At 42.4% G+C, this 16732-nt stretch overlaps 5 protein-coding genes across 10 annotated transcripts in view; 4 read left to right on the top strand and 1 right to left on the bottom strand.

Annotated features, from left to right (window-relative positions):
• Positions 1-14793, top strand: part of LOC126562465 (uncharacterized) — a 136980-nt gene extending 122187 nt beyond the window's left edge. The window contains exon 3 of the mRNA XM_050218978.1: positions 14783-14793. The gene's annotated coding sequence lies outside the window, so the exon portion shown is untranslated. The remainder of the gene's footprint in view (positions 1-14782) is intronic.
• The window catches only part of LOC126562569 (protein lifeguard 1-like), a 400503-nt gene that overhangs the window by 12228 nt on the left and 371543 nt on the right, over positions 1-16732 (top strand). The window lies entirely within an intron of this gene.
• LOC126561924 (protein LSM14 homolog B) overlaps positions 1-16732 on the top strand; it is a 204641-nt gene that overhangs the window by 99392 nt on the left and 88517 nt on the right. The gene's annotated exons all lie outside the window — the stretch shown is intronic.
• LOC126562158 (slit homolog 3 protein-like) overlaps positions 1-16732 on the top strand; it is a 57474-nt gene that overhangs the window by 23373 nt on the left and 17369 nt on the right. The gene's annotated exons all lie outside the window — the stretch shown is intronic.
• LOC126561399 (voltage-dependent calcium channel subunit alpha-2/delta-3) lies at positions 2845-15463 on the bottom strand. 6 transcript variants are annotated; one of them, XM_050217513.1, is made up of 21 exons: positions 15325-15463; positions 15157-15238; positions 14608-14712; positions 11685-12794; positions 11470-11610; positions 11312-11395; positions 10710-10766; positions 8981-9061; positions 8838-8912; positions 8669-8773; positions 8522-8593; positions 8247-8449; positions 8030-8178; positions 6862-6903; positions 5406-5505; positions 4846-4884; positions 4346-4456; positions 3608-4266; positions 3339-3543; positions 3064-3265; positions 2845-2995 (listed from the first exon to the last, which is right to left on the bottom strand). In XM_050217513.1, exons 1-21 carry the CDS (start codon positions 15444-15446, stop codon positions 2852-2854), a joined length of 3888 nt encoding a protein of 1295 aa, XP_050073470.1. In that variant the 5' UTR covers positions 15447-15463; the 3' UTR covers positions 2845-2851. The 6 variants fall into 6 exon arrangements, with proteins under 6 accessions (XP_050073470.1, XP_050073471.1, XP_050073472.1 ...); XM_050217514.1 differs by lacking the exon at positions 4846-4884; XM_050217515.1 differs by lacking the exon at positions 6862-6903.

The raw sequence follows: 16732 nt of genomic DNA, 5'->3' as shown, positions 1-16732 counted from the left end.
GTGTCTTTGTCTGGGATTTTGGTTGGTTTTTTCTAGTGTTTAAGTTCGTTTTGTGGTTGACACGCTTTCGTCGCTGTCTTAACTATAGGAGATTGTTTTATCTTTTCTTTGCTGGCTGTAAAACGGAGCAGAAGTAATCGGAAATGCTCAGCTGTCGGTACTTGTTGCTTTGAGTGTATCACGTGTTTAAAGTGGTGTGTGTGTGTGTTGTGAATGTACAATTCAGAGAACGAGTTTATGTGTGAAATTTACAACAGGCTGTTTTGTCCTTTTTTTGCTGTATTGTAAAGGGAAGGAATTAAATCGTTTCCTTCTGGCCTAAGATGGATCTCGCACGCTCATTGTATTAATCTAGGCAAAACAAGTGTCATATTGAACGTTTCTTTTATACTTCTAAGCTAGCTTTCACCCTGCATCCCTTCATCCTTGACCTGTGTCCGGGCCATTAGCCGGTGTTTCGATCTGCGATTTGCGAGTTAGACTATAGCGGACAATTGTAAAGTTTTTGCTTGTTTTAAGGTGTTTTCTTTTTCGGTTTTTTACAAACTTTAATTTCCTTCTTTATGCGTTTTGTTTCGTTTGTTTGTTTGTTTCGAATGCTACCACCAAACATGGTTCGCTACTTTCATCCTGCAATTATCAAAAAAGAATCTTCAACATTTCGCTTTCACTCTGCTTATTTTTCACTGTTTTTTAGTCAGCTTTATGCATAATAACCACACACACGCACAGTCGGGAAGCAAAGTCGTCTGCTTGAGAGTGATTATTGTATGTATTCTAAGACAAAACGAAAAAACCCTTTTCATAATTCTTACACGATTCTTTCTCCGTAGATGCCAAAAAGATGAGATATTAACATTTGGTTTGTTTTACTTCTTCCACTTACTTTCTGCTAAACATCCTTGCGCAACAGCTATGAGAGGTAGACACTCTCTTACGTAGGCGTGGTAAGGTCCATAGGCAAATAGGGGGGAAAAAGGGAGGGGCGGCAGCTCAGAGCAAATGCAGCCAATGCCTGACCTCCCATTAGTAGCTCGATTTATGATTTTACGAAAGTGTTTCGCGTTACGTTTCGCCTCCCTTTTCTCGCTCTCTGTCTCTTGCTTATACTCATAAATGCTTCCCGGTTCTTTGATGAGGACAAAACAAAAAATATCTCGACCAACTAAATTGTTGATAAACTCCGGAAACGATCTTCCCCAAAGCAGTGATTGAGTGGAGCGAAGCGCTCGAAGCGATTGTTACGGTAGTTGAAATAACGTAGAAAAACCCAAATCCGGAGGTTCGTCGTTACCTCGCTCGTTGAAGTCTCCTGCACTCCTCGTTATAGATAAACAGTAAGTAGGTAATGGTAATAGTATTAATAGCAAATTCCTGTAACTAGATATTGTAGAACCTCCTCAGTACGCTGTAAAGTATCTGAACAGGATTGGCCCGCTGTCCTGCAAACGCCCGGCAGCAATTAAACATTATTAAACGATCAACTGAATTTATCCCTTTTTCCCTCTCTCAACAAGTATCTTCTAATCAACCACATTGGGCCTTTCACACTCCTAAGCACCAAAAAGCACAAAAAGGAATGGCAAAAATGAAGCATCAATGTGTGTCGGAGTTAAATTCGCGTACGTGTAGTTTGGGAGAGGGTGGTAAGGCTGTAAGAAAGTTGGCCGACTTTTCGTATTTAACTATCGCGTAACAAAGATAAGAAAACCGTGACGCCCGCTTTGGTAAGTGTTTGTGCGGGTGACTGTGTTTTCTTTAAATTTTTTGTTGTGTGTTTTCGCTCTTTCGCTCTAGAGTAAGTGTCCTCGCTTACTTGTAGCAATGATGATCTTTCTCTTTTCCTATGCCGATAAACTCTCGTTGCGATTAGTAGAGGAAAAACGACAAATGGCGCGTACGTACACGTGGTTTCGTCGTGTTTTGTGTGTAAATTGTGGAAACAAGTGGTTTGCTAGTCTACATACGATCCTTCTTCTCCTATTATAAGTTGATCCGGGGGGAGGTGTATGAGTATTTCCGCGTGTGTGTTTTTCGATTTGTTCAATGTTTTCTTTTTTACGCTAGTTGGTAGTTCATTTGCACTCTTTTTACGAACAGTACATTTTGGTTCAATGAACTAACAAAGACGCGAAACCAACAACCGGTGGACATACTTCAAACAGAACCTTTGGCGAGTTCTTCCTCACAGCATTCCTAGCCTGGAGACGTTCGATTTATTCGAGAGCTTTTAATAAAATCTATCATATGGATTATTTTCTAAAAATATTCTATAGAAACAACCAATTTCGCAGAGCTTTAAGCAAACTATATATATAGTGCTACATCGAAAACTTTGCACACATACACACTCGATACCCGAATAAGTTACATGATCACGAAAGAATAACAAGAATATTTGGCTAGAAATTAAAATTAATGTCTTATGATGTAAAACAACACAGCAATACAATCGAACTCATACTAACAGTTGACGGTATAACAGTTTTGATTCGGCAAATGGAATCAAGTAATAGAATTCGAGCTAAACAACTTGAAACTAGAATCAACAACTAATACATTCTTCTGTACTCATTACTCGTCTTGTTGCTTCACGATAGAACTCTAACAGTATTTCCACCTGCAATGAAGCGAATGTAACAAATATTTTTACTCATTTATCCCGGAGAATAATGTCCCCCAGTTGTCGGTTAATCGCGTTTTGTCTGTTTGCTTCCTGTATATATGACGACAGCATTTTTTCAGCATCGTTTCAGCCATTCAGCCGTCAGAATGATCACACCACACGACTCGCTACACTGGTGTCGAACGAGTGGACACATACGAAATAGGAAGGTACGGAAAGTGACGTTCACGATGCGTCCCAGAGGTAAGCAAAGATGCCACCGGCAGCGCACCGCAGCGCTATGCACTGGCCGAACACTAGCATGGCAAGCAGTAAAGCAACGTTATACCTGGGTATGCTACCGTCTCCGCAGAGCTCGATCACACTTTCCTGTGGGGACAAATGTGTTACAGTTTTTTTTTAACTAGCAAGAAATGTAAACCAACGAAACTACTTACGTTTGCATGCTTGTTGATGCAGGTAAGCGGTCTTCGTCTCGGGAGCGGATCACTACGGGCCTTGTGGCAAGCGAGCGAAGCATTGTAATCGTGCTCCACCGGCCATGTCGACAGCTGTGGCACATGGGTGGGCAGTGGGCAGAGTGTGTCCAGCACTAGCAGCAGAAGATTGCTGGACGGTATCGGCAACACCACGTACGGGCTGTGGACGGGATGGAAAAATGGGATTAGAATTGTCATCCACCGGATGAACTTTGCAGAAAACGAAGGCGTACCGTTCGCACTGGTGTGCCTCTTTTGTGTACACCGACGGATCAACGTCCATGTTGAGCTCGTACAGGGTGATCACGTGATCGCACGGCTCTGGCCGGGTCCGGTTAATCAGCACCTTGTTGAACTCTGGCTCCTTGTAGCGATTCAGCGTTGGATCGTCTAGATCGCCCAGTTCGGGCACCACATCATACGCACCGGTATCGTATACTGTAAAAATAACACCAAATTGCATACAGTTAGGAATTTTGGCAACGGTGCACACGCTACTTACTCTCATCGTACGCCTGTGCAAGGCTAAGAAACAGTTGCATCACCACCCAAACCAAGTACGAAAGCGTGTTGGTAAGCATCCACCAGATTAAACGCAACGGCGTTTGCAGTACCGTGCCCAGATTGATCGAACCTTTGGGCATGAAGCAAACTGCCTGATAATCGTACACGGTCACATTGCGAAAGATGCTATCGTCCAGCAAGCGCTGCATAAAGGCGGGCTTAACCTCACCGAAGAATGCACCGGTTTCCTGCAGCTGCTCGCTGATCACCACAAACCCATTGTTGTCGATCACGTAACACTGATAGTCACCGGTAAAGCACGTCTTCTCGCACCGAGGATCACCGTGTCCGCACTGGCTGGTGATGTTTTTGAACAGTGTATAGAGTGCGGAATGGTGAAACTGGAAGCCCACCACCGCAACCGGTGCTTCCCGCGTCCCGTCCGTGTGGAAAATGGCGTGGCTGGCCGTGACGAGCGTATCGTTCCGATTACCCGCATCGAACGGTACCGAGTAGACGAAGTTGTTACGATCGCTATCGTCCTTACCGTTCTCACCGTCCGCACCTTTCCGGTTGCGGTTGCTGTAGTACAGCTCTACCGCACGCTTGTACCACACCTCGTCAATCGCACGGTTGTGCGTTTCGCTAAAATCAGGCCTGGGAAAAGAGCAGAGAACATTATCGGTGTGAGCAGACTGTTCGGAAGGTGAGGATTAAGTGTTGAGGCAGCGCTTACTCGGCTTGTTTAGATTCATCCGCACCGGTGGCGTATTCTTGCCATCGTGTCAGACCCGAGTGTGTGGCCAGGAAAGAAACGGTGATGCCGAAGCGTTGCTTGAACTCGTTCCTAAAGGATTGGACAGAAGGAAAGGCATTAGTGTACAATAAAGATGCGACAAAGTCTATCATTTCCCAGCTTTGTAAAATTGATGTTGCTTCCAAAAGTTGATTATAAACTTTGCTCTGAATTAATGTTACTGAAGCATTAGTAATTTACATTAAATAAATGCTTTTTAAATTCTATAAATGAATATAATTGTCAACGATTTTCTGATTAAATTTCATTTTCTATTTACTATTTATAATACTCATTACATACTTTATTACAAAGGCACGGGATGATAGATACGGCAATGAATATGTTCAAACTTTGGAGTAATGTACTGTGTTTTAAATATATTTGCACAAATAGCTAATTAAAATGTTCTGCCGCAAAACGTTCCTCCCATTAATTACCTTGGCAGCAAACCCATCAATACAGCAATAGGACTTGGACTGTTCCATTTTTTAAATGTTAAATGAAGGCAATTGTACAAGAAAAAATAAACAGATGTGTTGTGCGCGAAAGGAAGCGTAGGAAGTGTTTATACAAAACGGGGACGAAGCCCCAGATTAGCAGCATTTTGTTAGCGTTTGGTATTGGTAAAGAAATGTGTGAAAAATTATTTATACACAGCATTGTGGTGATAAGTTTACCCAAAAAAAATACACATGTTATCCAGCGATCGCAGTAGAAGTGAGCGGAACGGATTAAATCAACGGGAAATTGGTCATTTTGTGTGTGTGTGTGTGTGTGTGTGTGTGTGTGTGACGGTGCAAGAATTAGCATTAAAATACAGGGAAATAGCAAAAATGGGAGGGAAAAAAAGAATTTTTGTGTTAATATGTGACTTATTTGACTAGTTTAGTTAGTTTAAAATGGATAGAAATTAGGATAAAATGTGCTTTACGAGGGAAAAATCTTTAGATTTTTTTTTACAAATGATATGGCTTTGTACACGATCTTTTCCACTTACCCTTTCTCGTCTTTATTTCCACCGCTCCCGCTAACGTTCTTGGAGAACCATTCCGTTACCTTAGCGTCATACACGAGCGCCTGCATCAAACCGCGATCGCCTGTAAGATCAAGAAGGGAAACACTCGGGCATGAGCGACTACGATAAGACACACACAAAATGAAATGCAAAACTAGGGAAACACACGACCTAAATAAAAATTGCTAGATTTTGGGGTATCTATAAGGTGATTCAGTGACTTCAAAAGAAAACAAAGAAAATTGTACGAAAAGGAGAAAAAAATCGGTGCATGTAAATTTATCAAAATAAAAAAATATCGTACTGAAACCGTAGTCACAATATCATTTATCACTACCGGTGTGATTTGTGATCTGTGTATTGGTGCACTAGAAGATAGATTTTCAAAACCAAAAAAGGCACACTGATGCATGTTGAAAAAGGTGATAGTGCTCACACAAAATGCAATATAAAAAAATAGATTTTATAGATCAGTGGTGGTAGAGAGGTGGAGAGAAAGAGAGAGAGAGAGAGACAGTGAAGAACTAGGATACACAACATATCGTATAATAAAACAGGTGATAAGGTGATCAAACACATCTATTCGACAAGGTGTGATAGAACCGGCTGTACATTGGTGTCGCATACGCAAAAAGGATGGGGTTGTGCAACACATTGGGTGCTGTTTTTTTGGTGCCGCAGACAGTCCTCCCTATCAAAGGTGGTGTCGTGATAAACGAATCGAAGACTTGAGAACTAGAGGACGTGAGGTGTGCAAGAGATACGAGGAGAGTGAACACATACGTTACAAGGTGGACCTAAAGATCGTATTCGGAATTGGGGTGAAACTATTTGATGTGCACTCTAGAATCGCTAAGTACCTTAGTTGCATGCTAAAACATCAAAAACTATCGAAAACATTCGAATAATAATATATTGTGCAAATGTTGGATTTTCGTGTAAAACTTGTGTTTTGTTTGCGAAAGTGTAAATTGTAGATTTAATGTTTTTTTAACCTTATCTAATAGAAAATATTTTAACTATTTCATAATCGAATGGAGACGCCTGGTACTTGATACACAGAACACCAGGAGTCTCCATTTAAGAGTTTTACTTTATGTTTCAAAATTCTAAATTGAATAATAAGAACTACTGACATTTGTCAATCGTTTAATAGAGGAACAAATCATTCATGCCTAATATATTTCCTTCAGTAAAACTAATCCAGTAAAGAGTTCCAAAGCCGAAGGATAAATAGTTACGATATTTACGAAGGATTACGAAGAATTAAATGTACAAGTTCTTTAACAAACTGGTTGGTACTCTGGGAAATCTACGCCCAAAAAGAATCAATTGTTGCTAGTGGAACAAGTTAATGGACACTGGTGATGTGTGTTGAATGCTCGTGATTAATATGTGCTTTGCAAATGAAATCAACGATGCGCTTTATCTTACTCACAGTAATAATAATCCTTCTCTGGCAATTTGCCCGTTATATTAGCTGCACGGTTTAGCCATTGCGTTGAGCCATTCAAACCGAAAGGAAACGGAGGTAAATCGCGTTTTATTACAATTGTGGCCAAACGATTAGCGAAAGCCACAGTGAGACAAAAAATTTCATCAAGCACACGCCATAGCAAAACGAACGGTAGAGGTAAAGTAGAACGAAAGACATCGACACAGAGCCAAGAAAGAGATAGAAGAAGAAAGTTAACGTTCAAACACCACACAAAACGTATAGCAGTGCATGACAAAGTAAGTACACAATCGAGAAAGAACAATCGTGAATGAAGGTGCAATACCAACAGGCACAACACGAGCATGAGTGTATGAGAAACGAATGTGAAGGATAGAAATGCAATATTTAACATCAAAACGCCGGTGGCATCAATCAGTAGGAAAGTATCAATATGTCAGATTACAGTATGGTTTGTTATTTGTTTGTTTGCGAAGGCACGACAGGCACAGAAGAATGGCACAACGAGTTTGGTGGATGTTTGTTTGAAATATTTTGTTGGAGGAAACCGACGAATGATGGCGATGATGTTGAGGTTAGGTAGACGTCACGAGTTCAAGTCCATGAGTACGTGAAACGGAAACGTGAAGAGGTGTGTAGAGAAGAGAGAAGAATGGGAAAAAAGAAAGCACATTTTAATTACTTGATATCAGAACATAAGACAGAGCAAGGAGTATGATTGTCGAAATGGAGCGTTACAGCTTACACAAATGACGCATCCAGACAGAGAGGAGGCGCTACAGTTTTATCAAACACTGACAAAAATAAGGCGAACATGAAACGAAACATGAGAAAGAATTTTGAAATATAAAAAATCCCTTATAGAAACATAAAAAAGATGTAAAGATGAAAATGAAACACAAACAAATGTAACGACCCATTGAATGAGGAGCGAACGAGACAAGAGTATTAAAAAAGAAAACGTAAACCATAAACCGACGAACTAGAATAGCCAGAAACAGTAAACAGAGACAGCAGGAACAACATACACACACAGAAATGACAACGTTTTCGAACGGAATGGAGACAAGAGAAGAGTCTCGCGATCGACTCATACACATTGTAAATTACTAAGCTATGGCATGAGAACCTTTGATTCGCGCACACTTACAGAACATGGCGTGTTCGGGTGGGGGAGGCGTGCGGTTTGACGGCCACTTCCAGCCACCGAGTTTCATACGTTCGAGGAAATGCTTTAACTCCAGCTCCGGCGTAGCGAACGTTTCGTTCGGGTGTTCGTTTAAATATTTACAGTACACCCTGTGGAAGGAGGATGGTGGATTAGTGTGATTCTGTTGACGACACACCAGCGTTACCGATTCGCTTACCAATCCGGATGAATCTTCCAATTGTTGCCACTGAAGAAGCTGGCCACGTTGCTGCCTTTAGCGTGAATACGGTGGATCTCGTCCTCCGTACGTATCTGCAGCCGATTGACGCCGTACGTCTCGGGATACGTAACCACCAGCGTGAAGGGGGTATTTTTAATTGGTGTCCAGTAGTACTGGCGTTTGGTACGCGAAACCCGTTTCTGGAATTTTGGCAAAGAAAACCGAATCCGTGATACAACCGTACGGAGGGGAATGTTTTAAAGTACACGTACCATTTCATCAAAGTGGTACTTCACACGTATCCACTTGGCTCCAGTAGACTGGTTGATGATAGATTCACGCATCTGAGGAGAAGAAAAGAAGGATAACCAATGTCAACACTTGTTCACTTTTTGAAGCACTGATCGGGACAATCTTACATTAAGCAGCATGTTATTGAACTCTCGTGGCCCTTGGTCGTCATCGGTCAACTCGACCTCAATCATGTCGACCGTGTTATAGGCTGGCTTGAGAATATCTTGAAACTAGGGTACAAAATTAATAAATTATTATCCACAATATTTCGCGCGCAGAATCGTCGTTACTTACCACTGGACGGAAGTCTGGATGCGTCAGGATGTAGCCATTGTTTGTGACAATGAAGGCGTATCCATTTACACCAAGCTAGTTTAAGTGGGCAGAAGTACGTTAAAAACAACTCTAACCCAACCCATCGTCAGATTCGAACTTACCAGGTGAGGTTTAAGGTATTTTTTAATTTCCGCTATTGGCACATCGGCTCCTGCAACACCAAGTATATTGGCCACCCGCGTCTGCATGGGATCAAAAACGAAACAAGTTTAGCATTTTCATCGTAACATGTGTTTAGCTTTCAATTGCATTACTGGCACTGCTACATTCTAGACCGTTTGGTTGTCAAAAATACTAATTTACTTAGAATAAATAGAATAAAACTCCATTAGATGATAATGAAACTGCAACTTTAAGTATGACTATGCCTAAAAAAGTAAAACTAGATGAAACGGGAGTGCTAATGGGTAAATGGTTTGGTGAGAAAAACGATTCAAAACTGTGAGTGAAAAACGTACTACAGAAAGAGAGTTAGTCTATGATAAAAAGCGATCCGTAACTCAACAACTTCATGACAAAATTGTGGAAGAGGTGATATTTTAAAAGAACTACTATTAGTGGAAGGAAGATGAATGTGTGTGAAAAAAATGTATTGCATTATAGTAATGGCTGCTCAACAGACAATCGTCAAGCAGTTTTATTTTGTCAAACAAGAGAAGTCGATGAAAGAGTTATAAGATGCTATAACAAATACTATTAAACTTAAGTGTGTGTTTTCAATTGTCAATTGAATAAATAAAGAAGATATTAAACATGAAAACAGTTCTTGATCAATGCGTAAAAAAACAAAAATTTTATATATTTGTCTGTCAAATGTTTTATGGTGCAAACATCATGTGATATGATATTGGATAGCTGAAAAGAACTGAAATAAAATTGAAAGAAAATTCCTAATAATAGTAAAACTCTTACCATAAAATGACTAAGCTATAAACTAGTGTATATCAAGAAGTCGCCCACCCAGAACTGATTGACGCTTGTGTTTTTGTATGTTTGTTTGGGTAAAATGTTTTGTATTGAGCGATTATATCACTCTGATACAGTAAGGAAGGGAGAAGAAAATTCATTCCAACGCTGTACCTCTAGTAACTGTGAAACTTTGTAAAACACGTACGCACGCACACACGCAAAACACACGCAAATATGTATATATGGAATAGAAACGTAGCACACACGCATGATGAACGACATTGTCACTGAAAACTACTCAAAGATTATAAGATTAAATCAAAAACCTAGCTAGTAACTGGCTTGAGCATGAGGCACGTACCCACTAGGTGGTTAATAGTTAGTACAACAGTTTAAGAAAATATTGCTTTTGTTTTATGCTTAAAATTTGCAGCATTTACTCTATTACGTATGGAATTAGTCAAACGCAATTCCATCAACCGGTTTAGATCTGCAGCTAGAGGTGAGGCTTATGTTTACATGTAGAGCTAAAACTATTCGTGAAGAAAGGAAACGAGAAATACGCTAGCAAATATATTCTAACACGCTATACGTTCGTTGCAAACGGCAACGTCAACTGGCCGGTACTCGGCGGTAGGCACGTTAAGATGTTGGTTAGATAGATTTAAATACTCTCGGTACTATATTTCTTTATATTCCTAGTTTCAAACTGATTCCAAACAACGGCACTAGTATACGGTAAACGTGTAAGAGGTAACAATGGGGATGAACTTGAACGTAACTATACGGTTTTGGATCTGCATACTGCACAACTGGTAAACTCGTAACGTATCGATACACAATTTAGCTTTGCTCGCACGAGTTACAGAGTTAACTATGTGTGTGTGTGTATCTAAACGGCTTCTTAGCGGTAGTATGTACCTCTCGCGTGATCGTCACCCAGTATGCCTCGTTCATCAGTATGTCTTCGGTGATGTTCTTAAGTTCAGTCGTATGCAATCCGCGCGTTGTGTTTCGTAGGTTTAATGGTCACATTTTGTAAGCATATACCCGTACGTTATTAGATGCACAACAAAAAAGCGTTATGTGCCAGTACGCAGGTACGTACAAGTGTAAGGTGTGTTAGGAGAAAGACCGTCGAGCAAAAAATGAGAAGAATATATAACCATTAAAGCTTCATTAAGGAAATTAAATAAATAAATTCAAACGAAACGAAAGAACAGACAACTTAGTTTCGGTCAACTGTAACGAAATGCTCAAATAATTATTGTAGAAAACTAAAAACATCATAAATTGATATGTAAAGAAGCAGCCAAAAACGTTGTTAGTGGTGATGTGAAGCAGGAATGAATTTAAATGTGAAATACAAAAATTTAGTCGAAAATTGGATTTAAAAAATGTTTCAAATACGAATCCTTCATGTTTTTCCTCTAGTAGAATTTACCTTTCCCAGTTTTTTTATCACACTTGTTGCACCTGCAATGAATCCTAGTAAATTGTGAAGTCGACAGTACTACACTTACCGCATTCTCTCGTCGATCAAACACTGGCACCGAGACGGTCGTCATGAAGTTGTACTTCTGATTGTTCGAGTACGGGTCTTGATTCTACGAATAGAAAATGGCAAAGTGTCCTTTTCAGACGGAGCCCCCTTTTCGATGACTACGTGGCGACTACTAACCATGCGCTGCTTCATGATCATTCGACGATGTTGCTCTTCCGGCGAATAGAACAACACCCGATTCTTCCGATAATCGATAAAACGTTCCTTCTGTTCGGCTCGTTCCTTTATCTCCCACAGCCAGTCGGTCATTTTGGGATCCTTAAAAACAAGCACCAGCACAATCAATCCGATCGAAAAGCTTCCACACTGAAACGGCGTGGTATATGGCTCACCTCGACATCCGCATATATCTCCGACCAGACGACCGGATGTTCCCGCTTGTTCAGCACCAACGGGCGCGCTATGACCGGAATATAGTTTAGCACCTCCTCCCGCACCTCCGCCATCGTGCTCAGATGCACATAGTAGCCCTGGTTCCGGCAGGCCATTTCCTTGATCTCCTTCACATCCGCTACCTCTCGTCCGATCAGATAGGTAAAGACGCGCACCGGTATGAACGGTAGCTCCTTCCAATTAAACTGCTCGAACACCTCGTCGAAGCTGTATGGAACACCATCCGAGACCAACATGATCGCTTGGTTGCACCGGGCCCCGTTACGGGTCTCCCGGAACTGTTCCAGCAGCTCGAACGCCCTCGTAAGGGCGGCTGAAACGTTAGCGATCTCATTGGTTTCTATGTTGTCCATACCGAGCTTCAGCTCGCGAATGTTGCCCATGTTCGCCTGCACGAGCGTATCGCGAAAGCACGGCACCACTTCCGCCACCTCTTCCGAGAAGGTGAAAATGTTGACGTAATCGTTCGGTCCGAGCGTGTCGAGGATGTTCGAGACGACGTGTTTGGCAATGTCCTTCCGCTGGCCCGTCATCGACCCGGAACTGTCGACCAGGATGAGCATATCCTTCGGGCTGTTGGCCGCTTCGATGTACCACGAACGCAACCGGCAGTCGTACAGATCAACCGGATCCTGTTCCCATTTGGTGGCGGGAAACTGGCGCAGGAACCCGCTTGAGCTGCCAAAGTACTGCCACGTGAGCGTAGGATCTCCGATGTAGTTGTTGTAGAAGATGGAATCGAGCGCTTCCGACCATTTGATCGCCTTGATCACCTCGGTCGCCCGGTCGTACACGTTCGTCGGTACGTGCACCGAGCTGACGGTCGTGTTGACGGCTTCGTTGAAAAAGTGACGTTTCTTCGTGAGTACGATCTCCTTTGGCGGTATTGGTGTGGTGATGTCGGCCGGGTCTTCGTCGATCATCGGAATTGGGGTGGTAATGATTTCGCCTGGCTCGATCATCTGCTTCGCGTTGTAGTACTGGAAGCTTTGGTTTACCGGTTCTTCATCGAACGATATGGCAGTGTTTTCCGCCGTATCCATGATGCGCTGCAGGACAGAAATAATTTGGAATGAGCAATTCGTTCTGGTTCAGAAAAATGTCTATTTAAATATAAAATGTCATAATTTAAATATAAAGAATAATGTAGATAGGTCTCTCGACTAAATGTCTCAGCTTAGACGCTAGTGTTGAATGTATTCTGTCTCAGGTATAGACTCACGAGCATATAACTTTTTGCCTCTAATGTAATCCGCAATGTTCCACAAATTCGACGTCATCTTTAACGTCTAGCTTTATTTTTTATTTTCTATCATTCAAACCCAATATTCCCAGAACAGGCTGCTGCCGTCAAATGCATATGATTCTGGATTCTGGAAGATGGTTTTGATTCAGTGGACATATTATAATGAATGTCCATATTTAATAATACTTTATTTGAATAATATATTTTATTTATCGATATTTCAAAGCTACCTTTATTGTGACACACTGTTAAGCTTAATCAAACATCCACCTCACATACGCTTTCTTGGTCTAATATTCAACTGCACAACGATGCAAAGCACTTGCCGCTCTTTCTGACTTCCGGTGATCGTTATCTCCCAAAAGGTGCTTCCCACCCCGGGAAGATATTTGCTCGGCCCATCATCAACGAGCTGGTCAGACATCTTATAAACACCCTGTCGGAAGGGGCATTTTGGTTTCGGGCTAATCATACCGTAGTACTTCCCGTATGCCGATTCTTTCGATGCAAGCCAGGCACACAAATCACTGTGACGCAGCTGATTCACAAACGATCGACAGCTACTCGGTCCCTGCAGATCTGAACATTGTTTAACCGAGAGTTCCACAGCCCATCCAGTTGGGAAATCTTCTCGAAACACAATTTCACCACCAACGGTCGAATGGGTCCGATTGTGAGCTGCAATGCGCATATCGGGCAGGAAAATGGGTAACGTTTCCTGCCCTACACACTGCCCGATCCGTTTCGGTACAATCCTTCTCGAGACGAAACCATTCAAAACGGATCCAGCGTCAAGGATGCGTAGAACGTCGGTATGGGCCGGATGTGTCGCTAGGGCGAGGTAAACTATGATATGGGTTGTCCACAAGTAAATCTGCATACTTGCTGCTTTGGTGAATGAGTGTGCAAATAACTAACTGGAACGTCACTTTTAAAAAGCTCGTTCATTGGAAAGGTCATGCTTGGCTTCATGTGATTAATGCGCCTGTTACTATGGAATTAGGTAAAAATTTTGGTTGTTATGATGATTTTTTTAGATGGGTTCAATTATTTGCTTCTAATTATGATTCACATTAGTAAATAATGCAATTGGAAGGCAGATTTTATATCATTTTCCTAAATACCTTACGCAAACGTACAACAATCACTGCGTTTTTACAGAACAAATAGGTTTTATAAATTTTTCTGTGTTAGAAGAATCGGTCAGAATGAGTTTTGATGCCGGTCCCGCAGTGACAAAAAATCGCATCATCGCCCTCACTACGGGGAAACGGTTGGGATTTGAACCCTGGTCCATCCATATTAAGACTGGCGCCAATGGCACAATACTACCAGACTGCCCCAATTACTGTACCACCAATATTTAAAAATTTTAAGCCAGCCGAGAAAAAATACTTTATCGATACAATCTCTTATTAGCAAAGGCATTATTAGTTCCATCACGTATCTATATTGATTTGATCAACGCTATTGCAGAGCTAAAAAATCAAATTTCTAAATCGGGTTGTCTACAATAAAAAAAAACCTTTACATTAGCAAATTAAAATCGATAACCTTTCTGAGTAATGTCGAGCTTTGATGAATAATAAGAAAGAAACGAAACCCCAAAATCTTACCTTTACGGCGCTCACTTTCGCATCCATCATGTACTTGAGATCTTTGGCCATCTCCTCGACAATTTTTTGTCCATTTTTGCTAACTACTTGTGCTTGTTTAAAACTCTGCAAAAAGACGGAAGAATTAATACTCATCAATGTCAGTCGCTAGTCAGTCACTTTGGCTTGTTTGCAGAAACACGCAAAGATAGTGGATGATTTTTTTTCGGGAACACTCCAGTGTCCGGTGTCGAGCCCGCACACGAAAAGCACGTGCGCGTACCCAGCCTTATGGTTGCTGCTCGACCACTGTTACGCGCTTGTCGCGTGTGAGCGTGCGAGCTAGACGGAACAAAAATCGATACCATCATGAGGTGTCAGATTTGGATATGGCTTTTCCCAGTCCGTCCCGTTCTAGCGCAGGCTTACGATTGGAGCATATCATCATGATTACTCATGAATAAAAATGACATGCTTCCTCGCAATTTATCCGCTATCTTTGAGTGGTTCGAGTGGGGTTTCTGTACTTCGAAACAGCTGACAAACTGTTTGCTGACAAGGATGACGTACCTCTTCTACCTCCTTTCTTCTAGTTATAAAATCTCCCAAATGCCACAGCTCACCTCCGAGTTTGGCCGCCCAGGCTTGGACACTGGAAGAGAAAAGAAGAACGGGATGCACAATAATGCACAGGACTCCATCCATCCGTTCGCTCTGACGAGCTGGCACTCTACTTACACGTTGTACTTGATTGTTGTCGTTGGCTCATCGGCACTACGGGTAATCGAGATGGCAAAGAACAGTAGAAAGGTGAAAGCTAGTATGCCACAGCTACTCCTGCCGCCTATGTACAACATCATCGCCAATGGACCCAGGTATCGGACAGCCTCGAACTACTGACCACCAACAACACCACCTTTGTGTTGGCTTTGCTAGGTAGACTCCTCGTACTCGGTCACTGCTGGTGAGGACAATAATGCTAGCCTTTTTTTTTGTTGTGTCCTGCTACAGTGATGTACGTAGTACGTTAAGGATCCACCAGCAGAACACACCAGTCACGGACATCACATTCAAAAATGGGCGACCAGTACTGATGGGGATGGGACAGCACCAGTGACAGAAATTATGAAGTAATTTTCCTGCACTAAACATACACACACAATCACTCACACACACAGGCGCGTATGCTTCTGGTGTGTCGTACAAGGGAGATGACTGCGAAAACCAGGGAAACTGCGGTGCTGTGCTGGGGCAAATGAAATTCACACTTTTATTTCCACAAGTCACGGCTTAATCGCGATTACCAGAGCACCCGAATAAAAGCTTCTAGCTACGTTTAAACAAAGGATTGCTCTATTTTTACACCACTCTCCACCACACCACACTACTTTTTCACCACTGGACACTTTCAGGCTTCTTCACGCAAGCTGCTTGCTGTTGCTGCTTTTCTTCACCCTCTACCAGGAGCCCGAAACAGAATCGTAACGAAAACAGAAAATTCCCGTATCCGCGATGGCAAAATCGACCCTATCGCACTAGCACGTACCGTCCGCAAGCGATTCGGCACAGTTTAACCATCGTACGTACGCACTTCTCAGCGAAAAATTGCACCCATCGTTTCGGAATGTACCCGTGGGCAAAGGAAAAGTCAACCCGTTCAGCAGCAAACTTCAACAATGGCGTCCATCTTTTTTTCTCAGCAACCCGCGCTACCCGTTGCACTCCCACTTCCACTCCACGGTAGCTATTTTCTCCCCACGTGTGCGTGTATGTCCTTTGACAGTTCGCAAGACAGTTTGCAACCGACAGCAGCAGCTCCTTCGATGCTGATGTGTAGTGAAAATGAAGTTTCTCGATTCTCGGTCGGTCCTGCGCAGTACGAACGCGACAAGCTTTTCCCCGAAATGGGGCTCCACTTGTCCACGGGCAGTTTGTGTGAGTGTATGAGTGTAAAAGTGCGGGACACGCGTATCACCTCCCCCCCCCATCCCCCTTCCTTACCCGCTGTACGCATGGCGTGTGGAAACGGAAGTAAACAATCAACATGTGTGACAGCTGCGAGAAAAAGGCGCGCACAGAACGTAACATAAACATGGGTGCCGAGCACACGTGCTCGTTTCGCGATTGACAACAACTGTGCCGATTC

Source organism: Anopheles maculipalpis, chromosome 3RL, assembly GCF_943734695.1.
Source record: "Anopheles maculipalpis chromosome 3RL, idAnoMacuDA_375_x, whole genome shotgun sequence".
Classification (NCBI taxonomy): Eukaryota; Metazoa; Arthropoda; class Insecta; order Diptera; family Culicidae; genus Anopheles; species Anopheles maculipalpis.
The sequence above is the reverse complement of the archived record's forward strand: the minus strand, read 5'-3'. Positions and strand labels throughout refer to the sequence as shown.